Raw genomic sequence first — 21,958 nt, 5'->3', positions numbered from 1 at the left:
GGGTGAATTCAACTATGATATATTATAAGAACTTTTGTAAATGGCACAATGTACCCCCACTACAACATAAAAAAAAAATAAAGACATACCAGTATAGAGTGATAAAAGGTTGAGGAGTTGGATTAGAAGGCTGGAAGCCATTAATGCCTCTCCTATCTCCCTATTATTTTACAGAATGAGATCAAAACAGACCAAGGCAGCATGGAGAACCTGTGCCCAGGAAAAGCATCAGATGAGCCAGACCGGGCATTGCAGACTTCACCCCAGCCTTCTGAGGGCCCTGGCCTCCCGAGGAGATCACCGCTCATTCGTAACCGAAAAGCAGGCTCCATGGAGGTAATGGGAGGGGCCTGGGAAGAAAGTGAAGGAGTGGAAGCACTCATAGGCCAATATTCATGTATTCTCTGAATCCCCTTGGGACCTGAAACTCCGTCCCCCTCCCTTGATTGACATGTTTTACTTAATCTCTCTTTCACAACTGGTCCCCCCAGTAGAATTTCTTTAGCTTGGTTGCTAGTTCTGATATTAAATAGTTGCTGGTCAGGGGTGTCTGAGAGATGAGGGTTTTAAGAAAAAAGATAGAGGAGACCTCTGGATGAATTTTAAAAGGCAGTTCTTTAGAAGGAAATATAGTATAAAAAGCATGAACTCTGGGCTAACGTCTCAGTCTGATTCTTAGGAGCTGTGTGACCTTGCCTGGGTAACTTCTCTGACTTTTTCTTTTTCATTTGTAAAATATGAGTAATAATCGTCTTATAGACCCTCATTAAACAGTAACTATAGCAATAATATAATTGATATTAAAGGCCAGGAGGCTCTCTCCATCTCTTTGTTTCCTTGGGTAAGCTCAGACATGAACAAATAAATACCTGGCACTTAATCCCTTTAGGGTTATCTATACTGTTGTTTCAGAAAGGGGATCAGTATGGAGGTCTATCTGTTCTTTTTCTCCTAATGAGGTTTATCTGCCTTGGCCTGTGTTCTGCTATTCCTAGAGCTTAATTGTCTCTAGCTCTGGTTCTTGTCTCTAACCTAGGGAAAGGAACTGTTATTACTCTCCCATTGCATCTAGCTAACTGTCCTGGGTTTTTGTTTTAGTCTCTTTCCAGGAAACAGTGTTTCCTTCTTTGGCCCAATGACATTCTTTTTGATGCCACGATTTATCCCCTTCATAGAGACTCTGACTTTGGAATTTGCATACTGCTCTAATCCCATGAATCTGTTCATCTAGCTCTGTGATAGGTCTCTATCTTACATGGATTGGTTTTTCTATTTTAGAGAAAGCTCAGAAGAATCTGCAACTAGTTCAGGCAGAAGTTTGCAGATAAAATTTTTGAGAAAGTGGAGAAACAAGTTGCAGCCTCTTTTCTGGACTTATCTGTTAACTTCCTAATTATTTTAAGATACATTTGACATTATGAATATTCAGAGTTTCTTCAGTTGGGATATGCATGATTTTCTCTTTGAGGTCTAGGTGTAACTTAGTATCCATAGTATTCTATATCCCCCACAGACTCATGTAAAATAGATCAAATGGACAGAATGACACATAACCTTCCATCAGTAAACAGCTCCACATCTAAGCGTCTTCCGCACTCATGTGGTCTGTGGTCTTCTTGGCACTATTGCACTGAAATCCCTTTTCTTCTGGTTTAAGCACAGGGTAGAAAGGCATAGGAGAGCTCTCTGCATCTCCTCAGACTTGAGGAGGTTGACTTCTTTTAGGAAGCTTCCTGTTGTAATCACATTCTTTCCTTTCAGTGACTGGTGTTGCTTAGGCCCTGGCTCATCCAGTATGATGGCTGCCCAGAATATGCTCCTTAGCCTTGTAAGATAATCTTCTCTCTGCTCCTTGGTCACACAGCCTTATAATATTAATATGTCCTCTCCTTGATCTATAGGCATTGGGCTGTCTTATCCTTTCAATGACATCCTTCCCACCATCCTTCTCCTCCTCTTGTCATCTCATGTTTTTGAACTGTTTTAGATTACAAAACCTGTGACCTTTATAGCACCTGTACCCTAGCTGGTCACCCTTCCCAGCCCTCTAACTAGCTCTGCCCTATGGGCACTGGGGCTTTGGGAGCCTGGGGGGTTAAAGGAGCCTTGACCGGCTTTCCACCCGGTCTGATTGCAGGTCATGAACATGCAGTGCACGGGGAACCTGGACCTGATCCCCTTGAGGGGACGGCGCCGCCGGAGGTCAGGAGACCTCCCCCGGCCTTCCCCAGCCATCAGCCTACAGCCCCGGGCTGTGTCCACCACTCACCTGGCGTCCTGCACACAGGTGTCCCTCCCTGCCTCTCCTTACTTTTCTGCCTTCCATCTTTACTTTTTGGGATCTAGTGATACAGAACATTATCTGGGTGGGATGTACATATGTTGGGGGTTGTGTGATTGGCCCTCATGGGTATTTGACAAAATCATTTTCACATGTTCAGGAGTGAAATAGTTGGAGGGGAGGGCTTCTTGGTTTAGATAAGAAATCTAGTGTGGTCATAATAGTCACAGCTGTCCCATGGAAAGAAGAAAAGGTGACTGGATTTATTTGTGGCTGAGTCATTGTGATTGGCTTTCGGAGTCCTAAGGAGGGACAGATAAGATTAGAGAACCCCTTCTATGCTGAGAACTAGGAATAATTGAATAAGGATTTCTCTGATGTGGGGTGGGAGGGCTGCAAGGACAGGGATCTTAGAAATAGAAGAGTCTTCTAGCATAGACGGGTTCTCTGGACAGTTCCCTCTAAAGGACACTCTCTTCCCTCTTCATTCATCTTCCCCCATAAAAATCCTGTGGTTTTTCTAAACTTTCTCACACTGCTTGGCTTTGTAGGGGCAAGAATTCAGGACCTGGGTTTTAAACTTCTGGGTTGAGGCGGCAAAATGGTAATACAGAGTCCTTTTCCTGCAGGTGCTTTCTGAGACTTCATCCTCCAGGCCTGGTGGCTACCGACTGTTTTCATCTTCACGGCCACCAACAGAGATGCAGCAGAGTGGCCTAGGTATGGTTTGCCAGCATCTTTCATCTGTTGTTGGAAAGGGGTGTCTATCTGTTATTCAGAGTTTTATTGCGGGGAATCTTTGTCTTGGGAGTTGGGGACCATTCAGTCAGTGGAATTGTCAGGTGGGGATAGGGAGGATGAAGTGGGAGAAGCCATAGTTAGGTGTGAACTTGGATCTCAGATGATTGTTTTCATCTCAGAAAGGTGTATATCTTTTGTTTTTCTCCACCAACCCCCACTTCCCTGGCCCAAGGGCATTTTCCTGGTTTTCCCTCTCATTCCTTATCTGTCCCTCCAGTCTAGCCCAGACCTTAAGGGGCCATGGAGACTCTGAACCTTCAGAGTTATCAGTGACAGAGCTATAAATAGAGGTACTTGTGACCACCCCCATAATTGTCATATTCCTCATATGGAGAACTTGTGCCATGTCTTCCTCTGAAACCTGTGTTTTTCACATGCCTGCTCTGGCTCCTCCTACCTCTATGCCCTCTCCTCCATCCTGTTCTAATCCTGTAACTTTTTTCCTTTCCTTCTGGAAGATTGAGGGACAAATCTGAGACTGATGTAGTGGCAGAGGCCTCTCTCAGGACTTTGAGGGAATTTCTCTTGATTTTTTGATCCCTGGAAAGGGGTAGAAAACATCATTCAACCTTTTCTAAGAACATAGACTGCAGGAAGAACCAAGCCCCAGAGGGTATTGTATTCTTTGTGAGGGAGAGGTGATCTTTGGGATGGGCTATCTCTAAATACAGTGCCATGTAAGCCAGTAGCTAGAACTGGAGGACAGAGTTGAGTGTGAGGGGTCGGAACTTGTTCCCCTGGCTCCTTTTTTTTTTTGTTTTGTTTTGTTTTTAACTTTGTCTTATTATTATTCTCCCTATTTAGGTCCTCTCATCTCCCATTTTTCTATTACCTCTGTTCTTGGCACCTAATTTCTTGGGTCCAAAATGATTAGCATTTGACCAGAGCAGGGGGAGAAATGTTTTGGTAACTTTCCAGTCTATGAGAGTAGGTTGCCTTCTAGATCCTAAAATAAGTTAGGTGGTTTGGGGGCATGAGAAATAAATGACAAAATAAATGACTTCCCATTTATTCCCTAGAAATCCCAGTAAAGAATAGGTTCCAGATAGGCTGGAACAGTGGGTAGATTTGTCTGGCCCAGTTAGTTGGGAGTCATGTCAAGAATAAGGAGAAGCTACAAGCCCACTGGCAGAGTGGCTCACATGGTAAAGTACCTGCCTAGCAGGCGTGAGGCCCTGAATTCAAACACCTGGAGCTGGGGCTCACACCTGTAATCCTCCGTACTTGGGAGATAGAGATCAGGAGGATCACAGTTCCAGGCCAACCTCAACAAAAAAAATCCAAGTGTGGTGGCATCCACCTGTCATCCATCCTAGCTACAGAAGAAGCATAGGTAGGAATATCGCATATGTAGGCCGGCTCAGGCGTAAATGCAAGTCCCTATTCAAAAAATAAGTAAAGAGCTCCTGTTTAGCAAGTGTGAGACCCTGAGTTCAAGCCCCAGCATTTCCATAAAAAAAAAGTCAATGCTGCAAAAAATAAAGGGCTGGGAGTGTGGCTGAATTGGTAGAGTGCCTGCCTAGCAAGAGCAAGGTCCTGAGTTCAAACTCCAGTGTTATACGTATGTATTATGTACATATAATATATATGTATCTGCATTAAAAAATACTACTTGGGAGCCTGAAACAGGAGGATTGCTTGGGCTGAGGAATTTGAGGTAAGCCTGGCCAACTTAGTAAGATAACATCTGAAAAAACAAACAAAAAGAATAAAGCAGAGGTAGGGATGCAGAACTGGTTGACAGATGGTGGTGGTAAGGTAGAGACCACCCTCTGAGATGATCCAAGGAGTAGGCAGAGCAGGGTTGGCATGACTGTATCAGAAAATTATTCAGTAGAGGAAACAAATGTAGGACAGAGCTTGGGGTGGTCTGGGATAGAGCCAGCTAGTTTTGGCTTCTCTGAGAAAGAGCAGACATATTTAGCAATGCTTATTACTCCCTGGAACCCCATCCTAGACCCAGTTTGAACTTGAAAGGTAGATGAAGTTGCTGCATAGAGAAGTCCTGAAATAATTTGCTACCTGAGCTTTCTGATTTCTCTGAAGACCCTGAAATCCTGAGATCCTTGAAACCATGGTCTCTTCTTTATGGGCTCAAGAGAAACTGGCCTCTTTTCCACTCTATCCATCTACCCTATGATTGTTAAGTTCCCAGCCAAACCCAGGGTCATGGCTAGGATAGATTTGGAATTGGTGGGACAAATCCCATGAATTTGGGTGTCATTCTTATCCCTTCCTGACCACTCTGTCCATGTGGGGTATAGTGGAAGGGACCAAGAAGTTCTAACCCTATTCTGGATCAAATATTGGAAACAGTTACTGGCTTGATTCATTCTCTTCAGAGAATCTTCAAGTTTTGTTTGCTCCTTTGACTGGCCCCCAATAGAATTCTCTTTGGTTTCTCTGAACTTATGTGTGTGGGCATCTGGTTTTGATTATAAGGTTTACAAGACAATAAATTTTTGAGAGCAGAAAAAAAAAACATGTCTTTTGTTATTGTTTCCAATTTCCTTCTTAGTAAGATGCTCAGTATATAATAGGCACATTCTGCATATAATCAGATGACTTTTCACATGTCTTCCAATTTGTGTCCATCTTGACTTCAGAAACTATGCTGTTTCCTCTATGAAAAAAATTATTTCTTCTCTAACTGAATACAGTTGATCGCAGAGTAAAGAGACCTGAATTCTAGTCCTTCGCTCCTAACATACTGTGTGACATTGAGCAAAGGAGACCCCTGTGGATCTGTTTCTTTATCTCTAAAATGAGAAAGTTGAACTGAATGATCAATGAGTCAATCCCTTCCAGTTTAAAAAATACAAGTCTCATACTTTCATTCTTGGGAAAGGTAAAAAGTCCTAAAGGAAGGGCATGTTGGATGAAGAACTTAGAAGGAATTAGAAGGGTGCCAACTGAGTAAAACCCAAACTCTAGTTTCACTCAAAGCTTTTTTCTTTCAAACCTATAGGGGGCTAGATTTCTGGGTTTCTCAAATCCTATATCTAGGATAAAGGGTACTGAATTAAATCTAGAGGAATTTACCTATTCCTTTAGCATTTCTGAGAGCCACCTGGAAAGCACAGTCTATCTCTTCTAATAGCTTTGAATCCCCTAATATGACTAACACTGTTTTTGTAGTGACCTCTCATCTCTGCCATGTAGATCTTCAGGAGAATCTTGACTTTGCTTGCCCAGTGTGGCTATGGAGTGTAGTGAATGCTGTTTGTGGTTATATGGACTGGCACATGATGGTGGTGCTGAATGGCTGTGTGTGTCTTTATGTTGTCCTGTGAAGTTGTGTGTACTTCTGTGTGCAGCTTTGCGTGGCTACTAATACACTCCCGGCCTTGCAGGCTCACAGTGCACAGGGCTGTTCAGCACCACAGTGCTGGGTGGCTCCTCCAGTGCACCGAATCTTCAGGACTACGCCCGCAGCCATGGCAAAAAGCTACCACCTGCCAGTCTGAAGCACCGAGATGGTATGTGGGTGGTTTTGGGGGGCAACAATTTTTTCACTTGCTTCTTAGCAAGGACACAACTCCAGAACTATTCATGCTTAAGATGGCACTGGTAATGGCCTTATGACAATTTTTCATCATCAATAGGTGGGAGAAGAAACTAGGCTCCCTTTCACCCCTCCATTTGCATTCCGTCTCACCATACAAATACTACTTATTTATGCTTATCCCTTCATAATCTCCCACATACAGCCTTGCTGCATCAATTTTATACTCTTTCCTGGATTCTGGCCTACAGGGGTGAGGACCAAGAGGATGATCAATGGTTAGGATGAATGCAGTGGAGCCTTACTTAAAATCCAGGAAATCAGGGAAGGGGAAGTTGCTCAGCTAAGGTAGAAACAATCACATGGAAAGAAACTGGGGGAAGAGAGGAAGTTTCTACACAGATTTTATTTTTAAATTATCTTAAAAAGAATGTGGTGGTGAAATTAGGATTGTTTGTGGGACCGATTGTGGTAGAGATGACATAGAATACTAAGCGATTATATCAAAGGAAAAGGTTGAAATGTAGTGATCAGGTATCTAAGGGGTGAGGATGGGACCAGGTCATATAACTAATTAAAGAATAGCATACACTGTGGGCAAATTCCAAAGCAGAGGGTGGGCACAGGGGTGGGTATAATCCCCATGATGTCTTTTCTCCCCAGAGCTCTTGTTTGTCCCGGCCGTAAAACGATTTTCTGTGTCGTTTGCAAAGCATCCGACTAACGGTACGTTTGCTTCTGACTCAACATCATTACTTCACCATGTCACCTCCAGACACTTAACCTCTGAGTTCTGATACTGACTTTGCCTCTCCTTCCGCTGTGTTGACACCTTGTTGTCTCTAAATGAACCACTCACTAAGTATCCCTCCTTAGACATTTCCCTTGAGAAAACCTTAGCCTTGGCTGCAGCCTGGCTGACCTATCTATGCTGCAACTCAGGGTTTGACTTCCATAATCATTATCATCACCATTATGTCATTTTGTCATCATCACCACCAAAACATCAATTTTAACTCTACCTTTCCTATCACATGACTACCAGACTGTGTATGGACACGATTATGGTCCCCCTTCTTAGAAAGAGAGTAGTATTGCCTAGATTGGGCCCATTCTTCTCTTCTTCCTCCCTCAGCTTATATAATTTTATCTACCTATTTTTCCCCAACTCTTTTAATGGGGTAGATGATAGTTTATTCATCTTTTGGAACAATGCTGCAGTTCCCAGCTACCAAATCTATTTATAAGGGCATTGTTTTGATTATATAATTTCCCATCTCCATATGCCTATCTCCTGCCATTTTGTGTACCTTGTGTGGCTCTTGTGCTCCTGACATCTGCTTTATGTTATTACTAACCTAGTCTCTGGGCCTAGAAAACAAAAGCCCAGATTGCTTTGGGATAAAAGAGAAAAGAATGGAGTAGGAGGTGATAGGGAAAGGAGACAGGAATACATCTCAAGTTTTCTTCTCTTGTTTTGGGGGTTTGCTGGGGATTGAACCCAGGCCTCATATGTTAACTACATACTCTACTGCTGAGCTAGACCACCAGCTACTGTACCTTGATTCTTTAAGTATATTTCAATATGACCTTAGTCTACCAACAGCAAAGCTGTCTCAGAGAAGCTCGAAGTAAAGAGTTGAGATGTCTACAGGGGATCATGAGGTTGCTTAGGTTATTATTATTATTTATTTTTTTTGGTGGCATTGGGGTTTGAACTCAGGGCCTAATGCTTGCTAGGCAGGCACTGTAGGGCTTAAGCCACTCTTCCAGCATGGGGTTGCTTAGGAATGAGTACTATTTCAAGAATATTTAAGAACTGGGTCTGCCCACACTAAGTAGTGAGTTTAGAGATTTATGTAAATCAGAAACTGTATGGTTCCAGTCTCTTTGTAGGGCTGCCCTGTAAGGGATGACAGGAGAACCCAAGACTCACTCCCTTTTGAGAATTTTATCCTTAATTTTTGCTTTGCCTTCTGTCTTGTTCTGAAGGTAAATTCAGTTTTGCTAGATACAGTTTTCATCTGTCCTAAGACTCTGAGGAAGGTAAAATTAGTGTGACTTCCTGGCCAGAAAAACCTCCCCTTGCTGATCTCCAGGTGCTACATTTTAGCCTAGTCAGTTCAGATGTCTCTATTAGACAGTGCTGAAATCTCTCCTTAGATTGACTAGCCTGTATTTATTTAGTTTATCCCCACCCCCAGGCTTTCATTTGTGCCTGTGACAGAAGTTCCCATTCAGAGCAACACAGAACCTACTCATTTAACTTCAAGTTTTTCTGGCCTTCATATGCATGCAGTAGAACCTGATACACCAACCCCAATTTGGGGACCTGGACTTAGGGTCCATCATATAGAGCTAAATTACATATCTCCTAGTTTCTTAGGTGCCATAAGAAAAGACCCAGGTTCAGAAAAATATCCTCAAACCTATATATCTCCAGTTCCCTGAAGCCCTGGTTGGCAGACTCACCAGCTGAAGAAAACAAGAGTTAATTTTACCATAAGGAGGAGAGGAAGAAAGACCTGGAAAATTCAGGTATAATGCAGGAGAACAAATTTGAGATCTCTACCCACACCTTGCATACATCCTCAGGGGTCTCCTGGCCTGCTTTGTTTTTCCTATGCTTGAGCTGGGAGACTAGTGTACTTGTGAAACCAGGATCTGGAATCTACTTGTGACAGGAGAAATTTGGAATTATTGTGTCTCTGCTGAAGAAAATTATCTCGATTTAATTTGGCCCTTAAGACAATATGAGAGCTCTACCCCATGGCCAAGGTATTGCTTGACTGATTCAGTGACTACAGATTGGATACTCTGTCTACAATTGCTTGTGGTAGACTATTCATAGCAGTGTGCCAACCTACTGTCCCATTACCACCATCTCCTTGCATGATGTCTGGCTTTGAAACAGCAGCTGAAAAAAACGTACCTGGCTTTGGAAAGGAGGCAATTCTGTCTCCATTCTTTGATGGAAGAGTAATCCCCACTCCATCCCTGCCTCTGTTCTGAATAAGCTTATGTCACATCCTGTGTTTGTATCCAGCACATGAGTGTGGCCCATTACTAATCTGTATGCTGAACTCACCAAAGTAAATTAATACTGTGGAAAAGAGAGTGGCTCAGCCTCATCCAGAATATCAGAGTGTGCCCAATGGATTGTTGTTACCTTCTCAGGCCCATACAACTATGTGACCACTGGTAGTCAGTGCTTACCAAACTAGCCTAGGTAGAGCTGAAGTTCTCTCATGACATCCAAACTAAGGTCTCTGAAGACCATATTTTCATGGGCTCACACTATGGAACCAGTTCTGGTCTGGGAGTTCTGAGCAATCATCCTCAGCTGCCTCAATTCTACCTTCTCTATACCAAGATCCTGTACTCATGTTCTTATCCATCCTCATATCAGGTCTTAAGACCCCAGATCTTCCCACAAGACCTTTCTGTTGTTCCTCTTATACCCCTGGGTCCCCCCATGCACAACCATGTATCTTTCACTGTCTCCAACCTTTTGAAGCTGAATCTCATGCATACATGAAATTTGCCAAGCAGCAAAAACAATGAGGGATTCAGAATCAAAGCGCTTCCACTTGCCAGCTGAAAAAATGCAGTTAGACTCATCAACAGTGGAAACAAAATATAAATAAGCTAATTTTAGCCTCTAATGGATACAGTGTCTCCCCATGTCCTGAGATTTATGCATTAAAAAAAAGTTTATTTAAACAAGAGTAAAGTAGAGGATGATTAGCCAATATTGGCATTTTCAAAAACAAATTCCATTTTTAACATGCACTGTTTCAAAGAAGTCCTATACCTGGTTTCCTGTCAGTCTTCTCTGCCAGGAAGCTGGCACCAGCTCTTTCTATGGCCATCTTAGAAAGTGCCTCAGAGGCCTAGCCATGAGCCTTTAGGAGCCTTTTTAGCTTTAGACTTATCTTGATACCAACTATTGGCCTTGACCCTCTTCTCTGAGTGACTTGAATCTTTTCATATCTATCTTGACCTCACAAATTCATTTGCTTGAGAAGTGGGCCTTAATTAATTTGTTCAAGAATGATCAGGGACATTGGAGCCCAGCCAAGTCTCCCAGCCCCATAAACAACCCGTCACCCCTATCCAGAATGAGGTGACTGCTTTCTTTCTGCAAGCCCTGAATTATGCTCAAGAAGGAAAGGGAGGGTCTTGTTGTTTGATGAGGTCTTATTATTCCCTTTTTGAGTCTCACTGTGTGATGCCAGACTCTTCTTCCCTGTAAGGGATGCCCAGTGGCTCTGACCATCTCTGCTTCTTTCTTAGCTCACCTTGGATCTGAGTGGCCCCCACCTCCCAATAAAGCTTTTGCCAGTTAGTGCCCCCCTCATTGTCTCTTCCTCTTCTCTTTATCTTTGTGCTTCCTACTGTGGCCCCCACCCACCCCCTCCAGAGCTGCTGGATGACCAGCACCCTGTGGTCCGGTTGCTGCGCAGTTTTTCCTCTGACTGCCCAAGGGGCCGGCCAGTCTCCTTGGATGCCACGCTGGCGCATCACCTGCACCAGTGCTCCTACCACCTGCGCCTCTTCCGGAACTGGCTGCGCTCAGGCCAGGATGACCCCGAGTGCCTCTACGGTACCCCCTGCCACAGGCTGGCTGCTGCCACTGCCCTGGCTGGAACTGATTGCTTTGCTTATTGCACTTCTGGCAGGATAGCCCATCTAGTCCTTTCTCCTATCTGCTCTAAGGTTGTGTTTAGTTGCTTGGTTGGGATTGGGGCCAGGCTGCTTAGTAGCTGTAGCATTGGCTGCTCATCCCCTTCCTATTCCCCTTTCTCACTGCTCTCTGTTACCCATTCCCCACCTCTATTCAGTGTAGTCATAATCTCTTGCCCTGGAATCTGCTCTTATCTCTCTAATCCTCTACAACCACCATCTTCAAATCCAAACATTTTTCTAACCACTCCAAGGAGTTAGAGACTCCTCTGCCCTCCTGACACTAGATTATGGGGGAAACTGAGGCACAGAAACCTCAATTAAATTCTTGAGGCAAACCAAGCCCAGAGTTTAGAAAATGATCAGGTATAATAATTTTGAATTATAGGTTTTAGTCCTTGGTGAACAGGAGGCTAAGACTCATGGAAATACTGCTATCCTGTCTACACTTAGTTTCTTTAAGGAGATATAGGGGAGGCCCCATAAAGATTGGGTATAGAGAAAGTGGTTAGGATGCATGTTTCTTGATTCTCCAGTGGGAACATTTTCCCCATCATAGTCCATGGAATAAGGTTGCATATTTAGTTTTGCCATTGGCTCTACCAAGACTGGTAGACTTACATTGGAATTATTGGGTCTACAGCCGAGAATTAGTATTTCTTCTTTTCCTTATGAAGTTTGCCTCATTTTCCTGATGGAGTACAGAGATTCTCACAAGTCTGGAGCCTTCTGGTAGAGTAGAAGGGAAAAGCTTACTTATGTGATGGAAATGACCAAGAAAGAACTTCCATCCCCTACCCGGTTCATGCATGTGGTTTTCCTCAGCTGAGCTTCATGTGTACTGCATGCCCTTCAGTTTGCATTCAAGTATTCTAGCCTTCCTACCCACATTCCAAATTAGCATGAACCCCTCCTAAGATTCTACACTCTCCTCCTTAATCTTTTGTTGTTGTTGTTGTTGTTCATGATACCTGAAATCTGTTTCTCCCCAGCTCCATGACTTCCTTGCCTCATATTAGATCTACAGTTTCATCCCTTACCTCTGGACCCTTGTTTTATTTCCCCAGAAAATATAAGAGCAATGTTAGTGCTTACCCTACTGGGGTTCTGTTGGTTTTTCCATAGGACATTACAGGTTCTCCATAGATAGGATGAGAGGTGATTTGATTCACCTGGATACTTTAACAGGTAGACATTTTAGGAAATCTGGACGTGAGATAAAGACTTCCCCAGGGGCTCTGAAGAGTTCCCTCTCCTAGAAATCTTGGATACCCTATACTCCAAAAGCCACGGACTTTCCTGATGGCTCTCAGGGACACTCCATGCTTCCTTGGCCAATTGGGGTATATCTGGCAGGAATAACATTGACTTTGCTTATCTCTTTTCCAACAGGGTTTGAAGGGTGCTCCATGGTGCCCACCATCTACCCCCTGGAAACACTGCATAATGCCCTTTCCTTACATCAAGTGAGTGAGTTCTTGAGTAGAGTCTGTCAACGCCACACTGATGCCCATGCTCAGGCATCAGCAGGTATGGAGAATGATCTTATTTTGTACTCCTGCTTTCATGCCCATGATTCCTAGGACATGAGACAGTAATAAATTTAAAAAGATAAGCACTCCACAAAGACATAAAACTAGACTTGAAAAATGTACAAATCAGCTGGGCATCGGTGGCTCACACCTATAATCCTAACTACTCAGGAGGCAGAGATCAGGAAGATTGTGGTTCAAAGCCAAGTAAATAGTTCTGTAGACCTTATCTCGAAAAACCCTTCACAAAAAAGGGCTGGTGAAGTGGCTCAAGGTGAAGGCCCTGAGTTCAAGCCCCAGTACTGTTAAAAATAAATAAATAAAAGTACAGTCACATAGGCCAAACAACATAGGAATATTACTCCTTCCCAATGTAATTAATAGTACTCCAATAAAAATACAAGTCAATTCTGAAGTTCTCATTGAAAAATAAATAGGCAAAAATAACAAAGAAAACCCTGAAAAGAAGAGCCATGAGAGAATACTAGCCTTACCACATGCTGAAATTCTCCATAGCTGGTGGAGTGGCAGGTAGAGCACCTGCCTAGCAAGCATGAGGCCTTGAGTTCAAACCTCAGTACTGAAAAAGTATAGCATGTCTACAATAAAAACAGTGTAGCTTTGGTACATGAATAAATAGACCAAGGGGGAACAAAGTAGAAAATCTAGAAACAGATGAAGTTAGCCCTTCAAAATACTTGGTGAAAGCTAATTTTTTAAATAAGTAAAGTAGGGCTATCTAAATAACCATTTGACAAAAATTAAAACTGAATCCTTATTTCACACTATATAACAGGATAAACTCCATATGGACCAGATATCTAAGTGTAAAAATTAGTGGTAATTAGCTCCAAGAGTGTTTTTTCCACAGAAACACTTAAAAAAAATAAAGCAAAAACTATCAGAATGAACTTTGTTACAATGCTGGAAAACAGAGGTTTATAGCAAGAAGGAAAATGCTGAGTCAAGAAAGAGACAGGAGCTGGAGGCATGGCTCACGTGGCAGAGTGTTTGTCTAGCAAGTTCAAGGTCCTGAGTGCAAACCCCAGTTCCCCAAAAAAAGAGGCAACCTGGGCTGGAGATGTAGTTCAGTGGTAGAGCATTTTTCTAGCATATGTGAGGCCTGAGTTTGATCCCCAGCAACAACAACACACACACAAACACACACACCCACACACACACAAAGAAAAAAGCTTTGTAGCACCTTTATTGCCCTTTCCTACCCTCTTTCTTGGTTTGGTGATGGTTTTAAAGATAGCAGCCCACGTTCTCAGTATGAGACTGTAGTCCCTGTTTCCAGACAGGGCAGAGCAGACCTTATTCTCAAAGGAAAATTAGAGAGGAAGAGGCAGAAAATACATTTGAAGAAGTAATGTCAAATTTAATAAAGACAAGAATTTATATTTCCAATTAGCTCAACCAGCTCCAAGAAGGATATATGCAAAGAGATGCATATTGACACATTATATTCAAATTGTTAAGATTCAAAGACAGAGGGCTGGTCCCATGACTCAAGTGATAGAGGACCTGCCTAGCAAGTGTGAGCCCTGAGTTAAGCCTCTGTGTTGAAAAAAATAAAGGCAGAGAGGATTTTGAAAACAGTAACAGAGAAGCAACTTGTCACATACAAAGGATCTTTAAAAACATTAATGGCCAATTTCTATCAGAAATCATGGTGGCTAGAAGGTAGAGGGATGACACATTTATAGTGCTAAAAGAAAAAACTGTTGGGGTTGAGGATATAGTCAGTGATAGAGCACATGCTTTGCAGTTTCAAGATGCTAAGTTCAGTCTCCAACACTGCAAAAAAAAATCCAAAGAAACAAACAAATGAACATAAAAACCTGTCAACCAAGAATTCTATAATTTCAAAACTGCCCAAAAATGAAGGAGAAACATTCCCAGAAAAACAAAAGTTAAAAGAGTTTGTCACTAGAAGATTAACCCTTCAAGAAATGCTAAAAGGAGTCTTTTAGGCTGAAGTAAAAGGACACTAGATAGTTACTTGGAGTCAGACTAAAAATAATAATAATAAGGAACTCTGCCAAAGTGACTACATTGGTGGGCTGGGGTTGTAGCTCAGTGAAAGAATGCTTGTCTTGCATGTGTAAGGTCCTGTTCAATCACCAGCACTGCAAAAACAAAACAAAACAAAAAAAACCCCAACAAAACCACAATGGCAAATATAAAAACTAGCATGATTGTATTTTTTAATTTGTAGCTCCTCTTTTTTACTTCATATCTGATTTAACACACAAATGTATAAAACAATCATTATGTCTATATTAATTGGCACACAATATAGAAAGATATGAATTATGACAATAACAATATCAGTAAAGACTGAGCTTTACAGCAGCAAAGATTTTGTATGTTATTGAAGCTAAATTGCCATTTTAAAAACTAGATTGTCATAAATTTAGGATAATTGTTATCCATGTTTCCCACTAAGAAAATACCTTAAAATATATATAGAAAAATAATTAAGAAGGAATCAAAACAGTGTACTATAAAAAATAAAACACAAAAGATGGCAGTAATGGAGGAAAGGAGTAAAGGAGGAGCAAAATAGGTATATTGAAAACAAATAGCAAAATGACAGGATAATGTAAATTGCTTTAAATATTAATAGATTAAGCCCTTCAATAAAAAGGCAGAAAGTGCCAGATGTGGGGACCCACATCTGTAATTCCAGTACTTGGAGGCTGAGGCAGAGGATTATGAGTTTGAGGCAAGCCTATGCTACATATACTCAAAACAAAAACAAAAACAAACAAACCAAAACCTCCTACCAAAGAAAAGTTCAAGCTTCACTGGTGTATTTTCCCAGACACTTAAAGAATGAACCCCAGTCCTTCTCATGCTTTAAAAAAAAAAAAATAGAAGCCGGGCACCATGATTCACACCATAATCCTAGCTACCTGGGAAGCTAAGATCAGGAGGATCTCAGTTCAAGACCAGCCCAGGAAAATAGTTCTCAAGACCCCATCTCCAAAATAACCAGAGCAAAATGGACTGGAGGTGTGGCTCAAGCAATAGAGTACCCTCTTTGTAAGTATGAAGCCCTGAGTTTAAACCCTAGTCCTCCCCAAAAATAGAAGAGGCCAAACACTGATGATTCATGCCTGTAATCCTTGCTACTTGGGAGGCTGAGATTGGTAGGATCATGGTTCAAGGCAGCCTGGACAAATAGTTTGTGAGACCCCATCTCAACCAATAGCTGGGCACAGTGTCTGGCACCTGTCATCCCAAGGTACACAGGAGACTGAGATCAGGAGATCTCAGCCCCACTAAAAAAGTTTGGGAAACCTTATCTCAGTGGAAAAAAGCTGAGCATGGTAGTATACACCTGTAATCACAGCACTGGCAGGAATCTTAAAATAGGAGGATCACAGTCTATGCCAGGCTGGGCAAAAAAGTGAGACCCTATTTCCAGAATAACCATAGTGAAAAGGGCTCAAAGTTCAAGTGAAAAGCCCTAACTCATTCTACGAAGTCAGCATTACCCCCGATATCACAACCCAGTCAAAGATACCATAGGAAAAAAAAACTACAGGCCCAAACCCCTTATGAACATAGAGACAAAAATCCTCAACAAAATGCTAGCAAAGCAAATCCAACAGTTCATTAAAAAAATTATACACCAAGTGAAATTTTTTTCAGGAATGCTGGAGTGATTCACTAGCACAGGAAAAAAAAAGGCATTTTGGAAATAAATGGGGAAATTTGTTTTGCATTACTGGGATTTGAACTCAGGTTCTTGAGCTTGCTAGGCAGTCACTATAGCACTTGAACCATGCTGCCAGACCTAAATGAGTGTCTTCGACTATGGACTGGATATTGAAATGGTATTAGGGAATTATTTTTAATTTTGCTTAGTTTATCAATGGAAAGTGGCTATATAGGAACAAATATTTTAGAGATGCATATTGAAGGATTCAGAGGTGAAATGTTTTATAATGTTTGTCATTTATTTTAAAGAACTTCAGCATGGATATATAGATGAAGCAAAAATGGTAAAATGTTAATGTGTAAATCTAGGAGATGAGTATGTGATTTTGATTATGCTAATCTTTCAACTACTTAAAATATATATTTGAAAAAGTATATAATACGAAGTTTAAAAAACTGAAAACAATTTGGGTGAAGGGTCCCTAGGACAGCCTAAGGAAAGGTAAGTTGACCTTAACTTATATTGAGAACCTGTGACTCTTGCATTCTTCTTCAAGTGCCTTTTGTTCTTCTTTGTCTCCCCTCTCATACCTACATAGCCCTCTTTGACTCTATGCACAGCAACCAGGCCTCAGATAGCCCGTTTTCCCCACCCCGTGCTCTTCATTCACCTCCCCTGCAACTCCAGCAGCGCTCTGAAAAGCCCCCTTGGTGTAAGTAAACCTTTTATAACTCCCTAGACAAAAAGCAAGAGGGATGGAGAAATTCATGGATCAGGGAACTCTGCATGAGGGGAACATGAGAATTAAAAACCAGGAACGACCAGGTGTGGTGGCTCATGGCTGTAATTCCAGGAGAAGGCAGAAGCAGGAGGATCACCCTAGCCTACACAGCAAAACCCTATTGAGAAAGAGGGAGACAGAGAACCAGACAGAGATACCACAGTTTCATCTGCTGTTTCCAAGGTGAAAGGAAAGTTTCTCTTCACCTCTGTCCTCCAGCCTCATTGGAGAGACTCCTCAAAGACAATGACACACAGGGCTCTTTCAGGAGAAAAGAAATGGAGACTGTTCTTGGATCCTCTTCTGGTCTCTCTAAAGCTTTCTCTAGTAAAGATGACTAGGAGGTCAGATATACAGAAAAGCTGGGAGCATGAAGCTCAGTTCTGCTACTCATTTCTACATGTCCCGTCTCTCAAGCTGTTTGTTCTCAAGTGTTAGCTCAAATTCAGGTGCTGCTTTTTCCACAATCATCTTTATTATCTCTAGATTAGCACCAATTATTCTTTTTTCTTTTCTTTTTTCCCCCACTCTGTCAGCCCTCTTTTGTGTTGGGTATTTTTGAGATAGGGTTTTGCAAACTATTTGCCTGGGCTGGCTTCAAACTGTGATCCTCCTCATCTCTGCCTCCCGAGTAGCTAGGATTTCAGGCATGAGCCACTGGTGCCTGGCAACACCAAATATTCTTGGTAACAATGTGAACAGTGGAGCTACAAGGAGTTCTTAGAGTGACTGCAGGGAGGGGGAACTACCAATGGTAATGGGAGGTGGGGATATAGGCTGAAGCACTAGTGAGGGAAAAATCCTTTTCTTACGATCCTACCTGTAGAGAATGATGGAGATGATAAAACTTGTCTTTCATTATTTTACTGGGACAGGCCAAAACAAAGATTCATATTTCAGCACTGGGGTTAACAGTTGTACAATTTTGCCTTCTTCTGGCACTCTATATGAGAAGAAACTTTTCTCTCTGACACCAAGAATTCATCCTCTGAATTTTAGACTATCCTGCATTCACTTTGCCCTTGCCCCTTTTGTATCTCTCTTGCATTGTTTATGAAATCTCCTTCTCCCACTTCTGTTTCTATCTGACCTCTTTGATTTGCCTAAATGAGACCACTAGGCCATTTCTGTACTTGGAGAAAGTTCAACTAACAATTTTTCTTTCTCCTTCTTTTTCCTCAGGTATCAGACCTTCATTAGTAAACATCTTCTTTGTGGGCTGTTTATTTATGTAAGAAATAGGCTCCATGTTTTAAAACCTCATTGGCTCCAAACCATGTTCCTCTTTTTTTCTGCTTGAAGCATGTCTGCTCTGTTCCTTTATAGAAGGGAGAGAGAGATAACTAACAGATCTTAAATGCAATGGCTGACATGCCAACTTTCCCATGTTCTCTTCAGGTGTCTCCTATTTCCAGAATCTATCCTTATTGATACCACAGTGCTTTAATAAATAGTTGAAATACCATTAATAAACATGTACACTTACAAAAAGGAAAGTGGCTTAGTTCCTTACTAGAGATCAGTGAAGAAATAGAGCTCGGGGCTATCATCATCCTATAGTATAATTGAAAACTCTAAGGTCTTCATTAATCTCAACAAAAGGTTTCGATCAGATTCAGTTGGGAGTGTTTCAACAGGGTCTAGGAATTAGTTTTTGTGTTTTCTATGTATATAGCATGTGTACTCTAGTAACACTCTATGTCCTAACACCTAGAGGGTCTTAACCTTGAGTCCATGGATGGCCTTCAGGTTATAGTCTATGAGCTCCAGAAATCGTATGTAAAGATTAATGTGAATGTTTGCATATGTACATTTTTTCCTGGAAGATGATTCATGTCTTTCACTAGAGCCTTCCAAGATGACAGTGACACCCCCCCCCCAAAAAAAAAAGTCTAATTAAGAACTTCTGCCATTTGGAGATTCCATGGCAATCTTCCCTCTTTGGGTAAACCATTTTGTTTCCTAGTGTTCTGATTTATTTTTCTACATTCTCTTACCTAGTACTTATCTCTGGAATATAAATGAGAAATACATGATTGAAGTGATTCTTAACAAAAAGTTTACATGAGATTCAATTAGTAGTGTTTCAACAAAATGACGTTGTCCTTATCCTACCCCCCGCCTTGTCCCACCCATACCTTTACACTAGACCTATAGAATTAGGATCTCTGGAAATGGAAACTGGAAATTTGTATTTTTTAAAAAATTGGAATTTGATATGAAACTTTAATTATGAATGACTGGGCTAACATGTTCATATGCATCCAAAGTAGGAATGAGGAGCTATGGGATTTTGGAGTTGGGATGGGAGTATATTTGTGAAAAGAACCAGATGAAGTAGGCCTCATCTCTCCTGAATCTTAGATGAACCTTAGAGTTATTTCTATAGTATATATTAAGCCAAGGTGACAGTTCCTGAGTAGGCAAACTGAGTCTCTGCCAAACAAACTTAAGAAGAATTCAGACCCTCTTTCCCCAAAACATGAGTAGCATAGGCCATTTGTTCTAGCATTTGAACTGTATGTATAAATAGAGCCTATTTTTCCAGCTAGTCTTACTTGGTCTTGTGACTTTGCTTTACAGATAGCAGTGGCCCTTCTAGCACTGTGTCTAGTGCTGGTCCTTCCTCTCCTACTGCAGTAGATGGCAACTCTCATTTTGGCTTCATTGATCAACCCTCCCTAAATGCACATGTGACTGAAGAAAGTAAATGCCTTGGACTGCTCCAGGAGACCCCTGGGGATAGAATACAAGAGCTTCCCATAGAAGGACAGCAAGAGCATTTTGAACCAAACCAGTCCCCTCAGGAGCCACCTGTGGAAACGAGCCAGCCAGAAAGTCAGAACGTTACTGAGGAGGTCAGCCAGTCATGCCAGGAGGTCCCTCACATCAGCCAGCCATTGCTGAAGAATCATGATGCTATTAATCATACATGTCAGTCAAGCCAGGCCAGCCAACTATGCCAGGAAGTCTCTGAGGACGTTTTCCAGCTTTGCCAGGAGAATCTTGAAGAGGCCAGCCAACCATGCCAAGGAGTCCCTGTGGAAGTTGGCAGGCTGGTCCATAGGTTTCCTGTAGGGTGTGGGGGCCTTGTGGAAGTTGACAGGCCCACCCAAGAGATTCCTGAAGAGATCAGCCAGCGATGTCAGGAGTTCTCTGTGGAAGTTGGCAGGCTGGCCCAGGAGGTTTCTGTAACCAATCTGTTGTCTCAAGACATCCCTGAAGTTGATAAACCATCCCAAAAGCAGCTCCCTGGAAAGATTGATCTTCAGGCCCAGGAGGTCCCTGAGGAGGTTAATCAGCAGTTTTGGGTGGTCTCTGAAGAAACTGATCAGCTGCCTAGAGAGGATGTTCCCCAGACCTAGTATACGTCTAGTGATCCAATCCTCAAAGTGTCTCAAGCCCATAACCAGCACTCACCCCTTCCACCAGCAACATCTAATTAATCATTTTCTCATTACTGGTGTCATTACTGTAACAGCCATTTGAGCCAGCAACCTTTTCTGTTGGCTAACTCACTGGCCAGAGTGAGGCGTTGGCTCACACCAGAGGTGTCACAGGAAGCAGTCTCTTTGTCATGAAGCATACGTGTGCCAGAGCTGTGTTTGGAGAAAAGCCAGTTTCACTTTCAAAGCAGTCATTGGCTCCTCACTCAGTCATTAAACTTGAATAGGGTTTCATTGGGGAGGGTCAGTCTATCATTACCTAACCTACTCCAATCACAGAAATCCTTGATTGTTAAGGATATGCCACTTAACTGCTGACGACACAACTAGGGGGACAGCATATGTAAAATGGAGGGTTGCAGGGTCTTTATTTTTCTGGGGAAATATTCACAGCCTTTCAAGTTATCCTTAGACCATGTGTGCATTCAGGAGAACTCTTATTTTTACTAGCAATCTTCAGATGGGCCCAAAATGACCATCTGAAATGTCTGGAAAGTAAGAGTTCCCTTCTCCAAAAAAAAATCTGCCATGATCACTAATCTTTAGACTGGGCTTATGGGTATTTCCATATCATCTCCAAGTGCTCCTTCTGCCCCAGTTCTGTTCCTCTGGGCAGACACTCTAGGAAGAATAGGTATTAGAATCTCTGCGGCTTCAGAGTAACTACTTAAAATGCTCTGGGAGATTTTTGGGCAATCTGTGAAACCAGGCCTCCTTTTGTTGTGGGGCCGTTTGACTTAGGAGATGCTGTAGTAGAGAGAATCAGGTTCTATTTTAAGCAATTAGCAGGGATCAATACTGTACAGACATGAGCAAAGATTTTATATATATATATATATAATATATATGATATGTGTATATATATATTATATATATGTATATAATTTCTGTACTTTGCCAGGGACAGGCTGGCCAAAGACCAAACACTCCAGGGTCCCCAATAAGTTTGTTCTAGATCATGTGTCTTTAGGGCCAGATGTGATTTATGAAGCTTTTCCCAAAGATCTGGGGATGGGAGTGGGAGTGGATAGGAGGGTGATGCAGTCAATCATTGGAATCAGGGGCCGGAACATTATGAGTGCTCAATAAATATGAAATAATGAGAATGATGGTGGTGGTGATGTTAAATTCTTGTGAATTTAAGAAACAAATATGACTGTGAGTCAATCATGTCTGTAATTGAATAAGTCAAAAGTCACTATACTTGAACAGGAATGGGCTGTAAACATATAGCGATCAGCATCCTAAAAGGC

At 42.0% G+C, this 21,958-nt stretch overlaps 1 protein-coding gene across 21 annotated transcripts in view; it reads left to right on the top strand.

The window, feature by feature from the left end:
- The window catches only part of Ppip5k1 (diphosphoinositol pentakisphosphate kinase 1), a 37,951-nt gene extending 16,140 nt beyond the window's left edge, over positions 1-21,811 (top strand). For 10 of the 21 annotated variants that reach the window (XM_074065811.1, XM_074065802.1, XM_074065809.1 and 7 more), the window contains exons 25-33: positions 175-336; positions 2,138-2,287; positions 2,911-3,001; positions 6,436-6,561; positions 7,251-7,313; positions 11,011-11,193; positions 12,666-12,803; positions 17,077-17,190; positions 19,843-21,811. In XM_074065811.1, coding sequence (XP_073921912.1) covers positions 175-336; positions 2,138-2,287; positions 2,911-3,001; positions 6,436-6,561; positions 7,251-7,313; positions 11,011-11,193; positions 12,666-12,803; positions 17,077-17,190; positions 19,843-20,624 — 1,809 coding nt within the window. In that variant the 3' untranslated portion in view covers positions 20,625-21,811. Of the gene's footprint in view, positions 1-174; positions 337-2,137; positions 2,288-2,910; positions 3,002-6,435; positions 6,562-7,250; positions 7,314-11,010; positions 11,194-12,665; positions 12,804-17,076; positions 17,191-18,441; positions 18,491-19,842 lie in introns of all 21 variants that reach the window. The other 11 variants (XM_074065816.1, XM_020156213.2, XM_074065815.1 and 8 more) reach the window with 8 other exon arrangements.
- The last annotated feature ends 147 nt before the right edge of the window (positions 21,812-21,958 follow it).

Source organism: Castor canadensis, chromosome 2, assembly GCF_047511655.1.
Source record: "Castor canadensis chromosome 2, mCasCan1.hap1v2, whole genome shotgun sequence".
NCBI lineage: Eukaryota > Metazoa > Chordata > Mammalia > Rodentia > Castoridae > Castor > Castor canadensis.
This window is presented reverse-complemented; position numbering and strand designations above follow the sequence as displayed.